The sequence below is a fragment of the Solanum lycopersicum genome, chromosome 9 (assembly GCF_036512215.1).
Source record: "Solanum lycopersicum chromosome 9, SLM_r2.1".
In the NCBI taxonomy this organism is placed as follows: domain Eukaryota; kingdom Viridiplantae; phylum Streptophyta; class Magnoliopsida; order Solanales; family Solanaceae; genus Solanum; species Solanum lycopersicum.
The window spans coordinates 48,994,469-49,016,129 of NC_090808.1; the positions used below are offsets into that span (position 1 = coordinate 48,994,469).

The window sequence follows — 21,661 nt, forward strand, 5'->3', positions numbered from 1 at the left end:
TTAATTTACTATGAAATTCAAAATTAAGTCAATCATGTGAAGTATTGTAATTTAAAATTATTTTAACGAAAAAGAGCCTTCAATGTTCTTAAACTATGATTGGTTATTTGGTTGGAAACTAGTTATATCAGGATAAACTATGTTGGGTTAGTTATCGTGTGATGACTTATTCCTTCATCTATATGTAATAACTTATCCCATTACTATGCTATAAATTGTGGATAAGCTATCCCAAACATGTCAACCAAATATGACATTTAAATTTTGTAGTAGGACTATTTTTTTTTCATCCTTGGACTATTTATAGTTATTTTGTACAATATTGCACCTTATGAGTTTGGAGCCCAAAAATAAATGAAAGGTAGTTTTGTTTTGTTAAGTTTGAAGTAGCTGACGACGGAAAAAAAAGAATAAAAACGAGGACGGATTAGGTCTTCTGGTGTGTAGCCGACACTGAAATTCGTTGATAAAAAAAGGGAAAACATCCATCAGAATTGAGGATTGAATTTGTGGAATGGCGTCAAAGTTGGGTTTAGCGGGTGGAATACCGGAGCGTAGAGTTCGACCTATCTGGGATGCAATTGATTCTCGGCAGTTCAAGAATGCTCTGAAGCACTGCACCACTCTTCTTTCCAAATACCCGAATTCTCCATATGCTCTGGCACTTAAAGCTTTGGTTTTGGAAAGGATGGGTAAATTTGAAGAAGCATTTTCGGTTTCCTTAAATGCCAAAGACGTTTTGTACACTAATGACTCTCTCTTGATTGATGATCTTACTCTCAGTACTCTACAGATTGTCTTCCAACGACTTGATCACTGTCAGTACTCTTTCTCCTTGTCCACTCAAATCCATCCATTCCTCTCTCATTAATATTTTTAAATCTGTCTTCACAGTGGATATGGCCACAAATTGCTACGAGTATGCTTACGCCAAATTTCCAAACAACTTGGATCTAATGATGGGTCTCTTCAATTGCTATGTCCGTGAATATTCCTTTGTCAAGCAACAACAGGTTTGCACCATCTGTTATCAACTACAGTTCACATTTTGTAACTCAAAAGTCAAACCTCACATTTAATTTCTTAACCCTTTGTAGATAGCTATTAAAATGTACAAGATTGCTGGTGAAGAAAGGTTCCTGCTTTGGGCAGTATGCAGCATTCAATTGCAGGTTCTCTCTTCACTTCTTTTTCATTACTTTTGCTCCACCACTACAAACATAATTCAGGTCTTGCTTCTATTTGTTTTCTGGTCTTCCTTTTTAAGTCTCCTTTAGGTCAAAAACTAATTCTAATCGTATGCTGAAGCAAGTCTATCAAGAAATCAACTAATACCTAATTGGGTATGGTCTTCATAGACATTCTGCTCTGTGCAGATATTGATGTTAAGAGGTTACATCGTATTTTTTTTCTTTTATGTTGGTGGTCAGTTTACCACATAATTCTTCCTTTTAGAGTATTGTGATCAGTTATGCTTTACAAAGCTCACAAACGCAAAGTTGAATGATTTGTGAAAATGTGGGAAAATAAACATTTTCACTCATTCAAGTTGGATTGTCTCGCAATGTTACATAGCGGGATCAAGCTTTCTAGCGGATGAATTTCACTGCTGTTTTAAGAAGAATGATAAGAAGTATTTAAGATGCTTCACAAGTTTGACTTTATCAATTTTTTAGAATATTGATTCTTCTATCCCAATAATGTTATTCCAAAATTGTTGCTTGTTGTCAACACTCCTCATCCTTAAATCTTTCTTCTAAAGGTAGAACCAAATGTTTAGTCAAAAGCTCAACATCCATCATCCTCGTGCTAGACAACATATATTTTGTATTTCTCACTTTAGCACCAAATCAAGATACTAAACAACACTTTTACCTATTGTTATTGGAACGTGGAGAAGCATAACAAGAAAATATGACATACGATACTTGATGCAACCACCTAATTTTGTTGCTCAGGGGAGTTTAGTAGCCTTTTGTGAGGATTGCATAAGGTCACACTATGGTTTGAAACAATCTTCTCAAGTTTGACTTGGAAGTTCAACACTATAATTTAGGAATTTATCACTCTGTGTTTTATCGTCATTATGCATCAAATTCAGTATTTTATGAGAAGACTAAGCACATTGAGATTGATTGTCAATTTTGTAAAGTTAAGTGATCAACTTGCAAATATCTCATCGAACATCACTTTGTGTTTTATCAACATTGTGCATCAAATTCATATTTTATGAGAAGACTAAGCACATTGAGATTGATTGTCAATTTTGTAATGTTAAGTGATCAGCTTGCAAATATCTCATCAAACCCCTCATCAGTCCTTGCAGTAATTACATTTGTAACAAGCCAGGTACATATGAATTCTATGCACCAGCTTGAGAAGGAGTGTTACGAGTAGAAATAGAAACAAGAATAATATATACAATCCTACTTAGAATATGAATAGAAATTGAAATAGTATATAGGATCTAACTTAGAAGAAGATTGTATTATAGTGTCCTAGTTGGAAAAAGAGTAATTTAGTTTCTATTAATAAGGTCTCAATGCAATATTATAGATACCTAAGTCAATAATATTTTTCTCCTATATTTTTCACCATGTCTATAAAAGAAAGCCATGTTGCAGGAGAAATAACATGTACAACAAATGTCCTTAGATCTCATACCTGAGGCGAGAACATCATGAGTATTCATGGCAAACATTCTATGATAACAATCAGTTTTATACCCCCTTTTGAATCTTGGTCGTATAAATATCTCGCAAATAAAGTCTAGAAATGGCTATAGAGGGATGGCAAAAGAGGTGTAGATCAGAAGGGGGTAAGAAAGTTTTGATCAAAAGCACTCTTTCTAACATTCATACCATATTTTATGTCACTTTTGCAGGTCCCCAACAAAGAGACTAAAAGATTGTTAAGACTTCAACGTAACTTCCTATGAGACTCAACGAGAGGCTTTAGGAAGTTCCACTTTGTAAATTGGAGAGTTGTCACATCTCTAAATGAATGGGGGTACTCATTAAGATCTCAAGGTGTTCAATAAAGCCCTGTTGGGGAAGTGGATCTATAGATTTGGGATGAAGGATATTGCTCTTTGGATTGGGCTAGTAGAGAAAAAATATGGAACAGTAGATGCTGGACGGAGGACTAGAAACATTGTAACTCCTTTTGGGTGTGGTTTATGGAGGAGTATCATGAATGGATTGGAAATTTTTGTATACATATATTTAAGGTTGGGGACATAAGCATGATTAGCTGTTGGCACATAAGTAATGCAGGGGAGATGGAGTTGAAGGAAACCTTCCGTACTTATATCGTTGTTCATGCTAGAGGGATGAAAGTCCAACAAATTTGTAGGTCTCATGGGGTGTTATTCAATAGGACTTATGATTAGTAGGAACCTTCAAGATTGGAAGATTTAAGAATTTCATAATTTTATAGAGCTTTTGACGGATTAGAGACAAAAAAAACTTATAGATATATAGAGGTGCTGGGAGAGTAGTGATTATTTGCTATTAATATTTTTTTAAGTGTTTGCTAGGAAGAGTGGAAGGTACTTCCCCTACGACCCCATTTAGATCCATAGTGAATCGAGGAAGGTTTGTTTCTTTACATGGTTAGTGATAAGGGGTGTGATCTAAACAATAGAGAATCTGCGAAAGAGAAGAATCACCTATGTCAATTGGCATTTCATAAGTAAAAGTGTAGGCAGATGTGTAGATCATCTTCTTTTGCATTGTAAGGTGGCTAGTCGATTATAAAGGATGACCCTCAATTTGTTTAGGAGGCATTGGGTCATGCCAAGTACAATGAAGAGGCTTTGCAAGGTTGGATTCATTAAAGAGGGAAGAGACACCCGAGGGCTTGGTGAATTGCACCCTTCATAATCACGTGGGCCATTTGGAAAGAGAGAAAAAGGAGGGCCTTTGAAGGAAAGTAATGTAAAATTGCAGTGTAGTATTTTGTCCTTAGCTTCTTTTTGATGTACTTACAAGGTCCCAAAATTTGTGTAGAGGATTAAATTTCTTTTGTTGATAACTATATTTTGGTGTAGGGTCGTTTCTTTTTTGTATTCGACTTGTATACGGTGTCTCCCCAAATGTTAATAGAATTATTTACTGCATAAAAAAAACAGATCATCAGAACTATATGGACATGCTTGGAGTACTCACATAAATTATGTAAATACTATAGAGCATCTAGTATGCCTAATAAAGTACATAAAGAATAAGGCATATATATAATGTATATAAAAGGTAAATTAAGAGAACATAGATGGTAAAGGTTTACCTAACATATGCTTCTGTCTGGATTACAAGCAAAAAATATTGGCTCAATGAGAAAACAACGATCAATTGGCAAGATTCATAGGTGAACAAAAGAAAATTTGATTGATTGACAAACAATTCATAAATAGGTCAAGATATACAATTTCATTTCCCAAAAGTAGAAAATTAGAATTGCATTTAGAAAAATATGGCACTGTTCAATTCCGTCAATTTAAAAAGGCATCTGTTAGAGTGGTAAAAGTCCCACATTGGTTGGGGAATGGATGGGTGGTCTCCTTATATGAACTTGGGCAATCCTCCCCTCATGAGCTAGCTTTTGGGTTGAGTTAGGCCCAGGTGTCGTATCTTTACATGGTGTCAATGCAGATTCAATGATTGAGTTAGATTTAGCAGTTAGATAGTCTAATGATTGAACCAGATTAAAGATGTAGGTTTTCATCTTGGCGGGTGTAATTCTAGCCGCAACCTTTTTGACAATAATGAAGATTTTGTTGGAGAAACTGTTTCAGAGAGAGGTTCTCTGTGTAGAGACGTAGATGTGATGGAGGGGATTATGGAGAAGAAATGGAAGATCCTAAAGATTATGTGAAGAAGGTGGACAAATTTATTTTGTTAGCAATTCAGGCAAAGGGGCAAGATTTGTTGGTTTTATTTGCCCTAATTTCTTACCATAAATAGGTTTTCCTTTTAGAAAAATGTTTAAATATATTGAGTAGTCCTTTTCTTGTAGGAAAGCTTTTAGGACTGTATAAATATAGGCTTGTTTCTGTAACTTAATCAGCATTCACAATGTAGTCCTAGGGTTTTGAGAGTTGCGATTAGGGGGATAATTTTGTGTACCTCCCTTATTTCGAATTAATTGGTTGAGGTTGTTTCACTCTATATTTTGTAATCTCAGTGGGTTGCTCATGTCCTTTGTGGACGTAGGTCGATTGACCAAATCATGTTAAATTTGTCTATTTTGGTGTGTTTCTCGTTTTTCTTCTTACTTGTGGTCTTTCAAGGTTTGCTTTGCTAGCTTCCGCATTACAATTGCTTATTTTCGGTCCTAACAAGTGGTATGAGAGCGAGGTCCATCCCCGTTTGGGCTCCCGGTCCACAATCCAGTCGGGTCTGGGCGTGAAGGGGGTTGTTAGAGTGGGTAAAAGTCCCACATTGGTTGGGAATGGACAGGTGGTCTCCTTATATCGACTTGGGTAATCCTTCCCTTATGAGCTAACTTTTGGGATTGAGTTAGGACCAGGTGTCATATTTTCACAGCATCTAAGGTTGACACACAAGTGGATCATGAGGCCAAAGAACTTTCACTGAAAGTGTAAATCATCTTGGCAATATGATTTTTAAACTCAGAAAAATTACTTTTAAGGGACACCTTCCATGAAAAACCCAAATAATGTCCTAGACAAAATAGTTCTTCAAATTCAAATTTACTTTTAGGTAGTTTAAGTAAGGAAATCAAAGGACTGTAAATTTTTTGTTGATCTCAAAGTCCTAATATATATTAGTAAAATAATGAAATGACTATTTTTCTTTTGGTAAAGTAATTAAATGATATGAAAAAGTGTTGAGAATATAAATAAATGCTAAAAGTGTGCTCTCTCAAACAGGTTAAGCTTTTTGATGAGATGATCACACTTTAACATGATACAGAGCATGCAAAGGTCTTGAGATCGAATCTCACTACCACCCAAAATTTAAAATTTTTTCCACGTGTTTGGCCCATGAAAAAAAATTAGGTCCGCACGCGAGGGGGCGTGTTGAGGATATAAATAAATAATAAAAGTATGCTCTCTCTAATAGATTAAACTTTTAAATGAAATGGTCTCATATTTCAACAGAAAGCATCAAGAAGATGCAATTTTTTTTTGACGACGGAGAAATTTGTCTGCGATCCGCCATTTGGACCAATTACAGCCTTCTAAGCTCGTTGGATAATGGGCCCGCCCCTCTACCTTCTCCACTTAAATACTGGGCTTCGGGTTTGTGTGGTGTGGGGCTTGAACCTGCGACCTAAGTCACAAATCCTCTACCTTTACCACTCGAGCTAGGCCTTGGGGGCAAGAAGATGCAAAGTTACAAAAGCAGTGTGCAAGAAATCTGCCCCAAAACAGAAATATATGGAGTTTGCTTGGCAAATACCTGCGAAACGGTCAAAAGGGTATCCTACTACTCTACTGTACTAGAGATAGGGAACTAACCAAAACCAAAAAGTCATCCACACTGTTTACACTGTGACAAAAAAAGGGCCAGCCAAATAAACTAACTTGACAGGGGGCCGTAAGAGGTTGATATTCCATTAAACATCTGCTGTTTCTCTCCTTCCATAGGCTATAAAATATGGCTGCTGGGATCATTCTCCAGATCTTTCTGATGGATTTGTCAACTCTCCACCATATCCAGCTGGCATAGGCCTATATTTCCAAGTAAAATACTATTTTTTAAATGGGTAAAAAAAGTGAACACATTTTTCTAAAGGGCTTTGTGCTTTAAATACAATATAGATATTGATTAACCTGGCTTAATTCCTTGAACAAACTACCCGATGGTGCTCTTAAGTAATATTATTCGAGGGGGAGCAGAGACGGTGCTTTTATTAAGAAAGAAACAACTTCGATTGGGAAGATATCTGTCTTGTATGCATGCATGGGCACTTCATCATATGTGCTGCATTCCTGTTTAATCAAAATATCATAGATGCTGTATTCCATGTCAGAGCTATTGTTGTCCGAGTTTGAGGCCCCTTCTAAGTTATGCAGGAGAAAAAAATAAGCAACTTTTTGTTAATTCTAGCAGTGTTTGTGAAATATTTTTCATGATTGGAGGATGACTATGTCAAAGTCAGGTCACACATCTTTGGAGTAAAAATCACTCATTCCAATCATGTGCTATCACAGCTCTTTCTCCCTTTTCGATCCCTACACCCTTGCTCCTATCTTGCTCTCATCCTTCCTCTATTGCTTTTTGGCTGTGGACTTATCATGTTGATTGCCACACATGGCTCTCTGTCATGGTACTCTTGGTAGTGCCTTTTTCTGATTTTGCTGGTTTGATCTTCAGCAGAAAGTAGTAGAACTGTAGTCCGTCCATGCTCACCATAAATACTTTTGAAGTATATGTGCCAGTTCCTGATCCCCTAAATCTTCTTAATTCCAGTGTATAAATCCTGAAACTTGTAATGATTTATCTTGTTACAGCTTTCTGATGTTCAACTAAACATTATGAATGATAATTTCTCATATTCCTTCCATCTTGTTATAGGTTCTCTGTAGCAATGGAGGAGAAAAGCTATTACTCTTAGCAGAAGGCCTGCTGAAGAAGCACATTGCTTCTCATAGTTTACATGAACCGGAAGGTGCTTTTTGTTTGTTCTCCCATAACTCATGAGTAATCAGGCTTGGTGCTCTCTTATGCTTGAACCTTGTTCTATCTACTGAAACATTTCATGCTTTTATACAGCTCTTGTTGTATATGTTTCCTTATTAGAGCAACAGTCTAAATATGGAGATGCCTTGGAACTTCTTACTGGAAAATTTGGGTCTCTTATAATGACCGAAGTTGATAGACTACGTTTACAGGTACAGCCTGCCTTTTTCTACTCTTTCGTTTGTTTGTCATTGATTAAGTTAACTAGTAGTAACAATGACTAGTAAATTTGAAAGAGGAAGGACGATTTCCTTTACATTTGAGGATATTCCTTTGCTCCTGGGGCTTAGATAGAGTTGTAAGAGCAAACCAACTGCTGTGTAGGTTAGGGTTAGGGCATGTCATGGTTTCGAATTCTGCCACAGACAAAAGCCTGGTGAGGCCAATTGTCTACCGCGTTTCGAACCATGCGCCACTGGCTCTTGAGGATTTCTTGGGTTATAAAAAGTTGGAACTAGGTTCTCATGTCGAATGGGTGCAACCTTGGTTCAGGAGTGTGCAGTTCTCTCGCTAATTGTGCTTCTCTACAACTGTCAAAGCGTCTGTTATCAGGGCTTATTTCAGATAACAATCTCATCATTTTATAATAAAGTCAACATATTAAAGAAGTATGAAAAAAGTCCAAAATAAACCTAGAGTCGCAATTTTTTTTTAACATGGTAACTTTGAACCTAGATTGTAAATATCAAACATACTTCAGGAGAAGTTTGGGGAAGTTGTAGTCATATAACATGGTTGACCCTCTATTGTATAAAATGAGATAAGAGAGTTCTGGTTGAAGCAGAAGACCCAACTGCATATTTAGGACTCATGATTGCTACATGGATCACTGATGGTTGAATGCTGAACAACGAGGAAGAATTTGTGTAAGGTTTCGGTAAATATCATCTTCACTTATGGAAATAAAATAAAGTATGAATAGATATGTTAATCCTCAATGTAGTTAACTTTTGCTTTTGGTGTCAGACTCTAGGTGAGAGGTGTCTTGAAAGCATAGCACTTTGTTATTCTGTAGATGGATATTCATTTCATTGCAGTGGCACATTAGTCCTAGGGTACTCTCCTTTATTTTCTGGGGAACATTGTTTTCGTTCCTTAAATGTGCATTCTATGACTTCAAGTTGACAGGGGAGGCTTCTTGCTAGAGGGGGTGATTATGCTGCTGCAGCCAGCATATTCCAGAAGGTTTTAGAACTAAGGTATGTGATTTGAAAATGCTGATTGCTTCATATTCATTGTTTGTTCGTGTGTTAACTTGTAGTCATTTGAATTTTGTATATGTTGCTCTCTTAGGTGTTGCACATTGAAGTTTCTTGAATGATTTGTGGCATTGATTTCTGAAATTTTGAGAGATATTAAAAAGATAATTTGACTTTGTAAATTTTCTTAGAGACATTATTTGAACATAGATGCCTTTTACCGAAACGAAGGATGAACCTAGTTGCTGTGGCTTGGCAGGAATTACATGCCTTAATGTCAGTGTGGAGCCAAGTTTCTCCAGTCTCTCTGGCAATGATTACCCTACATCTGTGTTTTGTCAACCATAGCAAACTGTTTGGTGGATTCAACAAGGGTTAGCTGGCCCAGAGTTTAATGTCATAAAAAGGAAAAAAGAAGTGCGTTATCAAAAAAAAAAAAGAAGTGTGTATAACACTGTTTGCAATGCCATGTTCGAATCAGCAGCCAAACTACAAAGCTTAAGACGATTTTAACGCACACACATATGTAAATCTGACAATTAGATTTAATTAATTGGACTGCTTGATCTTCTAATCCTCTTTTCCCTATATTAAATCGTTTTCTTCCCATGACCAACTATAACCAAGAAACTTCAAAGTCACTAAATTTCAATCTTGAAAAAGCATACATTAAGTGTAAAAAATGAATTCCACTCTAATAATAGGGAATTAGAGTGGTTTCGAAGAATAGGCAATGAGGGAGATTTTTTCTTTCACAGAATAAGAAAAAGGGAATGATCGAAGAGAGCAAGGGAAGAATAATTTTTCACAAGGGAATGACACTGTTCACCGGGACCTGAACCATCATTCCTCCACTAGATTCCATCTTGTTCAGCCTTCAAAATCATGGGAAACCACCATACCATTCCAAATCGAAAAAACAGAGCTCTAGATCTTCTCTGTTTTCTCCCTTTAAAACCACCATACTTTACTGTTAAACCGAGCCATAGTTGGAAAACACCTCCTCCACCTCTTTCGCACAAATACCACTGACGAACCTATACCAATCCAGCCAAACAACAAACAAATCAATGCATTTCAGTGGTTACACCATCAGCCTCGAACAATTGAATTGAGAAGAGTTGCTCGAGGTTTTTGATTGCCATCTCCGGTCTAGGCTCCTGCTCTGAAGCCCCTAATCTCGCTTGGCGGAGGAAATTTGCCGTTGAAATGAATAAAAGATTTAGAAATTAGGGAATAGAAAAAAGATTCAAAAATTAAGAAAGAGAAATGTGCTTTAATGAAAAAACAAGAAGAAAAAAAATTAATGCTAAAATGTATATGAAGTGCATGCAATAAACAAGTGGGATACTCATTTGGTTGTCTATGCCACATCAACATCGCGGTGGGGGGGGGTATTATTCCATTTTAAAATAGTTCAGGTGGTAATAGGACCTGCAAAGAAAAAGTGTATCTGTGGATTTCCGATCATGGTTTGGGGGGCGGGGGCATTTATGCCTTTTCCCTAATTGTAAAACAAGCCCTATTATGAAAGATATAGTTGTTATCCCCTTAACATTTATTTTGTATCGAGGAACTTATAAAACTATTTAATATATAAGGGTACTTTTAAAACCTTGAGAGGCAGCACATCTCAGCCTTATACATAAGATTGCTTTGCCTGTTTCAAGAACTGGAGTAACTGAAGTACAGAAAGGCCAATAGTTCCTCCACCACCAAATTTCTGCTTTATTGATATGATTTTAATTCATTTAAGCTGGTGGAGGATGTATTGTCTTTCTTTAACTTTTTTTGGGTAAAAGATGGTATTCTGCAGTTGCGATTCCAGTCTATCAGCACCACAACCCCAAAAGTATTGTTAACATTTTGAATCTCACAGAAAAATGAGGACCTCTATGTGCAGTATGAACTCATCTATGTTGTATTGGTAGTAACTTGGGCTAGCATTTCTTTCTTTGATTACCCATTAGAAGTATCTTTTTTTATACCTGAGCATATTGGTCTGGTACCAAATGATGCTTTGATATTGTTTTCCCCTTTGCCAGACACCAAAACCTGGTTTAGTGCAGGTTATTTCCCTTAGATATAAACCAGACTGTCTTCTTCAGTGTTGGTGCAACATATTAGATTCTCACTAGCATTCATTGGTATGTTCTTCTGTAACACCTGGTACATGCTTAGTTTCTTAAGAACCGAGGTCAGTTTGAAAGCTTTACATCATCTCCAAACCACCTCTATTTTACTCTCCATTCTCTATATTTGGAGAGTAAAATAGAGAATGGGCACTCCAACCCACCTCCAAATTACCCTCTATTCTCCATTTATAGAGAGTTGGAGAACTACTATTCACTCTCTATTTCCCTTTTTCATTATTTTATTATTATTTCTATTACTTTCTAATTAACATATTATTTTACATACGATTCCATTAATAAATATCTAATATTCATAATTCTTTTTTAAATATAATATAATATTTAATTTTTTTTGATATATACTACTTAAATTTCAAATTAATAGTATTTTTAATTTTTTTTTCTAATTTTCATCAATAGTAAAATTTTATTATTTTAAATTTTCATTATGAAGAATACACAAAATTAAAATGGTACGATGAAAAAATTAATTTAAAAGTACAATACATGATATGATAATTTAGATACAAGATAACTATAAAATACATTACATAATAATTTAAATTCAAGATAACAATACAATATAATTCATGATATATGACATGCTTATTTTGGATTGCCTGACACCAATGACAATATTAATGTTTTAGAGTGATCACATTTATTTTCCTATCTCGCTAGCGATATTGCATCTCCCGCCCATTATGTTATTTAATGAAAAGAATACAATATGGGTTATTACTTAGCTGATCGTATATGTCCTAAATGGTCTATAATTGTTCAAACTATTCGTGATTTCATTCCAAAAGAAGAAATATTTCATGATGAAGCAAGAATCGTGCCGAGAAGATGTTGAGCGTGCATTCGGAGTTTTGCAACCATGTTTTGCAATTACTGCAGGATCATAACGTTTTTGGAGAAAGGAAGTGCTACATAATATAATGACTTCATGTATAATACTGCACAACATGATGATTGAGGATGAGTGTGATTTCAATGCACCAATTCAATATGCCGTAGGGCTCCAACTCCAACTATAGAAATGGTAGTAGATGAAAATCTACGATTTGAATAATTTTTAGCTAGACATAATATAATCAAGGACTAAAATGCTCATTTTGAGATCCGTACTGCATTAATAGATCATTTATGGGAGCAATGTAATGATTTTGAAAATTGAGTGTTTATGTAATTGTATGTCACTTTTATTTCAATTTGTCTCCAATTTATGTATTATATTATATTTTCTTGCAATCTATGTTTTTTAAAAATTTAGAATAAAGTATAATTTTATATCACATCAAAAATTATACAAAGTAATTATTTGGGAAAAAAGAAATAAAAGATTTATATTATGAAATAAGAAAATAAGAATGAAATAGAAATAACAATATAATATTAAGGAGAGAATTTTTTTTAGAGAGTAAAATAGAGAACAGGGATAGAGTTGTCTGAAAAATAGAGAACTCTATATTTGGAGCGTAAAATAGAGGATTGGGTTGGAGATGCCCTTAGCATTGCATTGGAACTTACTCTCAAAATGAATAGAGGAGCTAAACCAAATGATATTACTTCTTTTTTGTTCAAGTATAAAGTAATTTTGTCCTTGTTTACCACTGTTTTATCACAAAAGTATGTGTAACACTAAACTCTTTGGCAGCCCCGATGATTGGGAGTGTTTCCTCCACTATCTTGGCTGTTTACTGGAGGATGACAGTAGCTTGTGTAAGGGGGAAAACAATGAGTCTACTTATCCTCTAAAGCTGATGGACTTCCAAGTTTCTCACTTGACAGATGAAGCAGTAATTACTAATATCTCTTAGTAATTTATTTATCTTCAAGTTTTATGATAGTTTCTGACTCATGTAAGTTGTTGAATGCAGTTCGATTCTCGCCTATCAAATGCATCATATCTTGTACAGAAATTGTTAAAAGAAGCTAGTAATGATACTGTAAGATGTCCTTACTTGGCGAATATTGAAATCGAAAGAAGAAAGCTTCTACATGGAAAAGGTGATGCAGATAAGTTGGTCGAGGCTTTGGTACAATATTTTTTGAGGTAGCTTCTATCGTTCTTCTAGTATTCCTTCTTTCCCTTTCCTAATTTGAACTTTAAACTCTAGATAATGTAATATAATTTTTTTTGAATACTATTACGCACAACTGCTTCATTACCTTATGATCGCGAGTAGTATTAGAATTCATTATACCATGGATGTCGGCTTAGACTAATCTGAGTTGTGAATTATAGAGTTTAAGTTGGATTGCTGCTCTGTCGTTTAAGTTTTTCTTGAAATTATTTGACTATTGCGATGAACGATAACTTTGTGCAGGGTCTCTTTTGGTCATACTTATTCCATATTGCTGATTTGTTTGAAATCAAGGATGTATTCTGCTTTATTGTAGGATGTTGCGTAGTTATGCTTGTCTATTAACTTAATATTATCCTTGAGTTTTTCCTCTTTGATCCGCAGGTATGGGCATTTGGCTTGTTTTGCTTCTGATGTTGAAATATTTGTACACACTCTGGATCTTGATAAGAGGACACAACTTCTGGATAAGCTGAGGGAATGCTGTGAGTCTATTCCAACTAATCCCAGAAAGACTCTTGGACAACATATTACTGTCTTCAAAATCCAAAATATTGTTGGCAGCATGCTCACTCTTTCCATTAATGGTATATCTTCTTCTTAATGATGCATTACATTCATATTGGTGTAAAAAATGTAGACAAGTTTACATATAAGGATGGTCAAATACACATAATTGGAAGCATAAATTGATATCCGTGCATATTGAGAAACAGTTTGACCCTGACACCCTAGTGCATTTCTCTGTTGAATCAATTGAAGGAACGCACTTTTTGTTTTTTTTCTAGTTTTGTTTGTAGATATGTTTTGAAGTAGATTCATTTTGAAATAATTGTTTCATGCAAGACTTGAATTTAAGCTTTAGGGGCCATAGTGAATAGGCATTGAAAAATAAAATACAGTCTGTTGATGTCGATACGGATTGGATTGCATGCAGACTGTCAGTATCTGTTTATTCTGGGCAGTGTGCAACAAGTAAAAATGGGGAAGTAGATATACGGAGGTTTTTGATAGTCGAGGGATCAATGATAGGGTCGTTTCTTTTTGAAGTCGCAAGGGCTATGCTTTTGGTGATTATAGGAGTTTAAGGTGAAACTGATATGAAGTAGAGGGGAATAGAGTATAGTGAAGGTTATTGGTGGAGGTCGAACTAGATTGCATGCTTGCTCTAGCTCTCTCCACCTCATTATTAATGGTCTCACAGGCAGGATTGTGTGTGGAGTGGTGGTTGGGGTTCGTAGGTACTAGCTTGTATGAAAAGGTAGGGAGTTTTTGGACCTCATCTTTTGTATATGTTTATTAGAAGAGGTTGTAGCTTCACAGTTCACTTCAAAATTATCTTTTCTTACACCGGTACATTAGGCATGTGTTCTCTCCACTTATGTTACTTACACAGTCCCTCAACGACTTACGATGATGTTTAAAAGGACATTTGATTTTTTTTGTGTGTCAAGTGATAAAAACATGGATGTGAGTGCGTTTAGATCTTTACCAAATCAATATAATAGAAATTGTCTGTAGAGAGAAGAATTACAATGTTAGATAATTGTTATTATAGAAATTCTCTATACAGAGAAGAAATACGATGTTCGATAAATTAAGTTTTGAGAAAAGTGGACTCAGTTTTTGGTGTTTCCATAATGGTGAACAAAATAGTTCTATCGTATAATGTAGATTGTGTACACGAGCGAACATGCAAATGTGGTCTCACAGAAGAAGAAACTGTCAGAAAAATGGCAGAACTTGATGCAATTCTCTAAAATGGAATTTTAGTAGAAAAGGAGACAGTTAGGAGGGCAGCAGTTATCATGGAATATGAGGAATTGATTAAAAAAATGAAGAAATATATCTTTTTTAAACAGGTAACTTTGTATATATATATCTATACTACCTTAAAAGCATTAACTTCCTAACTTGAATGTAAAATTACTTCAATACCTACCTTAGAACACTCAATTTAGTATATATTCTATATTTAATATTATATTTATTTACGCTATATTACATTAAAAGCAGGTACCTTTTCACATTGATGTGTACTGACTTTTCCGTAGGGTTGTGACTTTTTTTTAGTAGAGTTTTGACTTTTTCGATGAGTTGTGAAATTTTTGAAAAGTTGGTAATTTTTCTGAAGGGCTGTTACTTATATGAAAAAGACACGATAAGCACCTTTTCATTCTATCTTTTTTTTTAACTACAAATTTTTTCAAGTTTTCTATTCTTGTTCCACAAAATTTTTCAAGTTTCCTATTCTTATTCTTAAATAAAGTTGTGAGAGTTTTTCAGCTATGCAATTAAATTTTTTTTTTGGGTAAATTAGATAGGTCAACAAAAACTAATGCAATAATGAGAATGAAATAACTCAACTTTAAACAAGAAGAGTATGTTGATAGTTAATATGTACTTATTTTTATAGCCATAAAATATACTTTTGCGACCCTTCAGGGTGGTTCAGTGGTTTGAGCTTGGGACTTCCATGTTGGAGGTCTCAAGTTCGAAACCCCTTGCCAGCGAAAGCAAGGGGTTTGCCTTCTGGGTCCAGCTTGTTGCACCAGGCTCGCCTATTACGGGTTACCTCTCCTATGTGGTTTGCGAGCTATTGCATAGGAGCGGAGTTTTGCCCTGCGTGCACCCAAAAGGGTAGCGACTGCGGGTTTCCCTTGTCGTAAAAAAAAAAAACTTTTGCAGTACACAAAGTATATAGAATACTACTTGGATAAGGATTGTAATGTAGTGTCTATAAATAAGGCTTAGTGTAATAATGTAGATACACATCAATAATATTTTTCTCTCATATTTATCACATTGAATCAGAGCATTGGTGAGAAACATTTAATAAAAGAAAATTAGGTCGAAACGCTTGTTGTGCATCAAATCTCGGCGACTTTCTAGGGATGTTATGCGTCAAACCCGTATTCATTAGTGTTGTGTGAAAACCAACACCACCATAGGGTCCCTGACCTCCCACGACCATAACCCACAAAATTCCCACCGCAGAAAACCTTCCACGTGCCCCTCCCACCACTGGAAGTTGTCTTCACCGGTGAGATCTACACCATGTGCCGAGTGTGTTAGCCTTTTTTAGGCCACTTGTTTGAACTATTGTGGTACATCATCCAAGTGAACTCTACAATCATTGTTTACATTTTGATGACTACTCACACCTATCTTTGTTTTTGTTGGTGTGCAAAATCCAACACCAGTACAAGGTCCAACCATCTCTGATGACCAAAGTGTAAGTAGCATTGCCATTCGTAGATCCCTCACAATCCCTTATGCATAACTAGATCTAGGGTTCCGGCGATTGCTTCAGCTTTATGGGCTGGTGCGTGCAACTTTCTTGTTCAATATCAACTAGCCTCTTGATTTTGATATGGTTCATATATTTTAGATTAGATTTCAAGCACTTTGAGCTGATTTGAGTTTTTCAGTAGTGTTTAGTTTCAAATGCACTTTTGCCAAAGGGTACTCTCATATTGACTGCATTACAGTGATTCTTTCTCTTCCATGGCTATAATAACATTTGTTCGCCTTTTTCTATACATGGCTTGCCATACGCCATTGGCCTCCTCATCAGTATGACATTAGAATGCTTTTCCATGGTAATCTTCAAGAAGTGTATGTGAAACAACCACCTAGTTTTGTTGCTCATGGGAGTCTAGTAGCCTTGTATATCTATTGCACAGGTCATTCTATAGTTTGAAATGGTCTTCTCGAGCTTGGTTTGAAAAGTTCAACATAGTAACTTAGGAGTTTAGGAGTCGTATTAGAGTTGATCACTTTGAGTTTTGTCGACATTCTACAACAATTATGAGTATTTATTTGGTGGTTGATGTTGAGTATATTGTTATCATCGACAATGATCAGGATAATATTGCTAATCTGAAGCAACGTCTCGTTTAGCTTTTTCAGATTAAAGAAATTTGGCAAATTGAAGTATTTTCTAGTATTGAGGTTGTTCAGCCCAGATCAAGTAAGTTATTGCGCAATGCAAGTATGCCTTCGACATTCTTGAGGAGACAAAAATGGTGGGATGTAGGCCCATTGACACTTTTATGGATTTAATGCTAAACTCTTTTCAAGATAGGGGGGAGCCGTTCATTGATCCTAGAAGGTATAGACGACTAGATGAAAATTTCAATTATTTTTACAGTAACTAGTCCTGCCATTTCTTTTCTTATGAGTGTTGTAAGTCATTTTATGACTACCTCCAGTGATAGTCATTGGGATGTAGGTAATGGACTACACTTTGAGGATCGAGGCCACAAACTTATCTTTGGATATGCAGACGTTGAGTAGTGTCTGTGTCTTAGTATGAGGCAATTTTGTGTCCTAGAAGAGAGAGAAACAGAGTGGAGTTGCTCAATCTAGTGTAGAAGCTGAAAAATCGAGCAATGACTGTAGCAACTTGTCAGCAATTTGGATTAAATTGTTGTTGAGAGAATTAGAGAACTAAAATTTGGAGAAATCAATTAGATGGAACTTGTGCGTGATAACCAAGCAAGACTTCATATCACATCAAATTCAATATTTCATGAGAGGATTAAGTACATTGTAATTGATTGTCACTTTGTCAGAGAAAAGATGCCCGAAAAGATGCCTTAGGAGATATTGTTTCAAAATTTCTGAAGTCGAGTGATCAACTTGCAGTGTCTTCACCAAGTTCCTCATTGTTCCTCGTATTAGTTACATCTATAACACACTTGTATGTCTTATATGCACTAGCTTAAGCAGGAGTGTTAGAATTAGAACAAGAACATGAATATTATATATTATAATATACTCCCTCTATCCCAATTTATGCTACACTTTTCGTTTTTGGAGATAATCAATTTAAGATTGACCGGGAATTTGTGCATAGAATCTTCACTTTTTTAAAGGATATTTATATATTTATAAACTACATAAAAAGTACTATAAATAATAATAAATTGATAATTCAAAATGTTTAATAGATCTATGAACAATTTATGGTCAAAGATAGACTTGTTTGAATCTCGAAATCCGAAAAGTGCCACATAAAATGGACGGAGGGAGTAGTGTCTATAAATAGGGCTCACTGTAATGATGTAGATACACTTTCCAATAATATTTTTCTCTTATATTTATCACAACTAGGAACTTTTTGTGGCAACTTTCAAGGGGATAGAGAATGGAAAGGATACCATCTGGTAAATTGGAAGGCACTGACAGTTGGAAAGAGATATGGGGGATTAGGAATTAAAAACTTGAAGTTGAGTAGGGCACAACGAAAGAAATGGTTATGGAAGCTCACTACTGACAACCTGTTATTGTGGGGGAAAATCAGTAAACAAAATATGAGGAAGACATTTTTAAAGAGGTTACTACAGCTATGGGGTGAGCTTGTGGATATCCATCAGAAACTTGTGGAGTGACTTCAAAACCAATACCAAGATCGAAGTACTAAATGGGGAAAAACTCTTTTCTGGAAGGATGATTGGCAAGTTTGTAAATAACTATTGTAGAATTGTGGACAACTCAAGGTAGGAGCCTTATCTTTGGCAATTGGAAAGCAGTGGCTCAACTTTTTTTTTTATCACAATTGAACAATTCTGTGGGCTTTAGATAGGAGAAGATCCTTGATGGTGGCTGAGCAGTAACAACTGTTCCTTCAAGGTTAGTGGAACTTACATAATGATGAACCATTCCAATAAACAACTCTACTATTGGCCTTGGATGCTCATTTAGAAAAATAAAATACTACACAAAGTAGCTTGTTTTGTGACTTTTTGCTGAGGAAGCAGTCCTTACACAGGGATCACTTTATGCTCCAGTTGTTTCTTGTGGGGAAAAGATTGATACATTTAATCATCTATTTCTACATTACTGCAAGGTTACACGACAATTTACACGACAAGATATGCCATTAAGGTTTCAGAGGCACTCAAAAGCTGGGAAGGAAGCAGGTCTGCAAGCAAAATACAAAAAGACAGAAGCAGACGAGAATTGTTCCTGCTCCATCTGGTGGACAATCTGTAGAGAGAAAAAAAAGAATGAAGAAGTTCCAAACTGGTGCTAGCCTATAGTGCAGATTGTTTGTATACATGTACTTCACTAAGTACTTTAATGATTTTTCGTACTTTTTTCCTTTAATAAAATCAATGACCACGTTATAGAAAACTCTATAGAGTTGCAAACATTATTTTTTGTAACTTGTTGTTGAGTGAGGCCTATTTATCTCGAATATCTATTGTTTTGTGGCCTATCATTATGTGTCGCTAATAATGCAAGAAGCTTTAACATCTCAGGTCATTATATCATTTCATGAACTTTAGTCCTTTTTAAGGAAGATGACATCTATTGCGCAGCCTATGTTTGGTGCATAAGTTGCATATTGCTTTTGTTCAAGCATGATTGTTCTCCTAATGTATTGCCATTTTCTTTTTTAGAGCTGGAGACAACAGCTGTTAAAATGACACAAATGTTCTGTGAAAATCTCCCTCTATCAAAAGAATTGGATGCTCAAGAGAGTATGTATGGTGAAGATCTTTTGTCCATGGCATGTAACTTGTTGGTACAGGTTTGTATTTTTCCATATGGTATTATAGTACTCTTTCATTATGTATTATTACAATCACAATTATGTGTGACTCGAAAGCCATCAGGGACCGCTTTTGACTTCTGCAAGTGTTTGACAAATAGAAAAATTAACATAAAATAATTCAAAAATAACTTAAAATAAGTTAGGAAGTGTTTGACAAGGTTAAAAAAACTAAAAATAAGTTTAAAATGACTTCAAATAAGTTAAAAATCAAACGTAGGCCTCCCATACTTCTTATTTTTTGACATAAAAGTCATTTAAGTTTGACTTAAAAGCTACTTTTCTTAAGCCAATTCAAACAAACTCAAGTGTCTTAATTTGTTGAATAGCTGGAGTTATTTGTCCCCTATAAACTCCTTTGACAACTTTTTGGATTTTGTTAGCTCCTTATCTTTAGTATAGGACTCACTGTAATGGAGCCAATACACCCACTTTTGATCGCACTCTTTTGTGTACTATTTGCATTTTCGTGATGCCTTTAATGAAATCTATTACTTCATCAAAATAAATTATGTAGAGCTGCAGCTTCAAAATGCACCATATTATGTCTAATAGTTTCTATTTTACAAGATGTTCCTTTGAATGGATTTCTAGTAATTAAAGACCAAATCTTGTGTGTGACTATTTTATCTAAAAGACTAAGTTGTTAGCGAGAGAAAACTTATTATTTTACTCGATTATGTCTTCAATGTCTCTAGTGTGCAGGCTTTGATTCTTTTTGATGAGCTAAGCTCATGGAAATTTTATTCAATAATGATCTCAATATCATATAAAAGTTTAAACAGTTAGAGAGGTCACACACATTTATCTTGTCTTCTAATTTCTTTCTTGTCATTACATCCATGCTCCTTACAAATGTAATTGACACACTTTTGTCATATATCTAAATATATGCCACACAAGCATGACTAATGGTCGATTTACTATGTGTCTATGCATGCTTTTTTTGCCAAAGAGAGGTGTTAAGTCGAGGAAAGTTCTTACAAGGGCTGGTTTTCAAAACCACGCAAGTTACTTTGACTTAAGTATAGTTTATATTGTTTTTTTATGTATTTGCAATTTTGTTTTTACATTTTAATTAAGTAAAATCAAAAGCTTACTTAAGTTTTTATAATAATTATTTAAGATAAGTTATCTGTTTAAATTATATGAAATGTAATGTGAATACGTAGATGTTTTTTTTTCTTAATTTGACACTCAATCACTTTTGAAAAGATGGGATAAACAAAACTGTATCTCTAGTAATGACCAGAGCACTTTTCAATTGGATTATCCCAAAACAATCTACGGTTCCCCGCATGAGCTTCTCTGTTAGTCCTTCTTGGCAGAAGTGCTTTCAAAAGCATATTTGGGAGATTGCCTTTACTGTCATTGAGTCTTTTTAGTGGTTGCTTTTAGCTTTGTTTATCTTTTTACTATAAGCTGATTTGTTTTTTCATAATTTCCAATTGTTTGAGTCAATATCTTACTTTCCATTGACATAACAAGGAGAAGTCTCATTATATTTTCTTTGTGTAACTGTCTAGCTGATTAAACTTCTTACCCTGGCTGTAGCTCTTTTGGCGGACTAGGCACATCGGGTATCTGGTTGAATCAGTTATGATCTTGGAATTTGGTTTGACAGTAAGAAGGTTAGACAGTTTAAATTCTTATATGGCTTCTAATTTAGCACATTCCTTATTCAATAACCCATTGTTCAGATTTATGCCTTTCTTGAATGTGCAAAAGAGCAAAACCATGTTAACTGATGGATGACTTACATAAAATGTCCTTAATATGGTAGACTTGACTGATGGATCCAGTTCTTGATTTTCATTCTAATTTTGAGGGTCATGTCTTGCACAGCATGCACTTGTTGCCGCTCCAAGACACTGAGAAATATTGGGGAAGAATATTATTGAATTGTCTATCTACATTATTACATAGAGATCCTATTTATATACACTAAAATACAATCTTTGACCAA

The 21,661-nt window shown here is 35.1% G+C and overlaps 1 protein-coding gene and 2 long non-coding RNA genes across 3 annotated transcripts in view; all 3 read left to right on the plus strand.

Moving 5' to 3' along the window:
- The first annotated feature begins 288 nt into the window (after positions 1 to 288).
- The window catches only part of LOC101266665 (N-terminal acetyltransferase B complex auxiliary subunit NAA25), a 48,385-nt gene continuing 27,012 nt past the window's right edge, over positions 289 to 21,661 (plus strand). Inside the window, exons 1-11 of the mRNA XM_004247002.5 lie at positions 289 to 818; positions 895 to 1,013; positions 1,098 to 1,172; positions 7,545 to 7,638; positions 7,743 to 7,861; positions 8,838 to 8,908; positions 12,704 to 12,845; positions 12,927 to 13,102; positions 13,518 to 13,720; positions 19,544 to 19,674; positions 21,250 to 21,326. Coding sequence (XP_004247050.1) covers positions 515 to 818; positions 895 to 1,013; positions 1,098 to 1,172; positions 7,545 to 7,638; positions 7,743 to 7,861; positions 8,838 to 8,908; positions 12,704 to 12,845; positions 12,927 to 13,102; positions 13,518 to 13,720; positions 19,544 to 19,674; positions 21,250 to 21,326 — 1,511 coding nt within the window. The 5' untranslated portion in view covers positions 289 to 514. The remainder of the gene's footprint in view (positions 819 to 894; positions 1,014 to 1,097; positions 1,173 to 7,544; positions 7,639 to 7,742; positions 7,862 to 8,837; positions 8,909 to 12,703; positions 12,846 to 12,926; positions 13,103 to 13,517; positions 13,721 to 19,543; positions 19,675 to 21,249; positions 21,327 to 21,661) is intronic.
- On the plus strand, positions 17,158 to 18,450 carry LOC138338335 (uncharacterized). Its single transcript, XR_011211803.1, has 2 exons — positions 17,158 to 17,247; positions 18,252 to 18,450. It is a non-coding gene; the product is annotated as an uncharacterized lncRNA (long non-coding RNA).
- LOC138338334 (uncharacterized) lies at positions 18,638 to 19,148 on the plus strand. The gene is made up of 2 exons (XR_011211802.1): positions 18,638 to 18,770; positions 18,988 to 19,148. It is a non-coding gene; the product is annotated as an uncharacterized lncRNA (long non-coding RNA).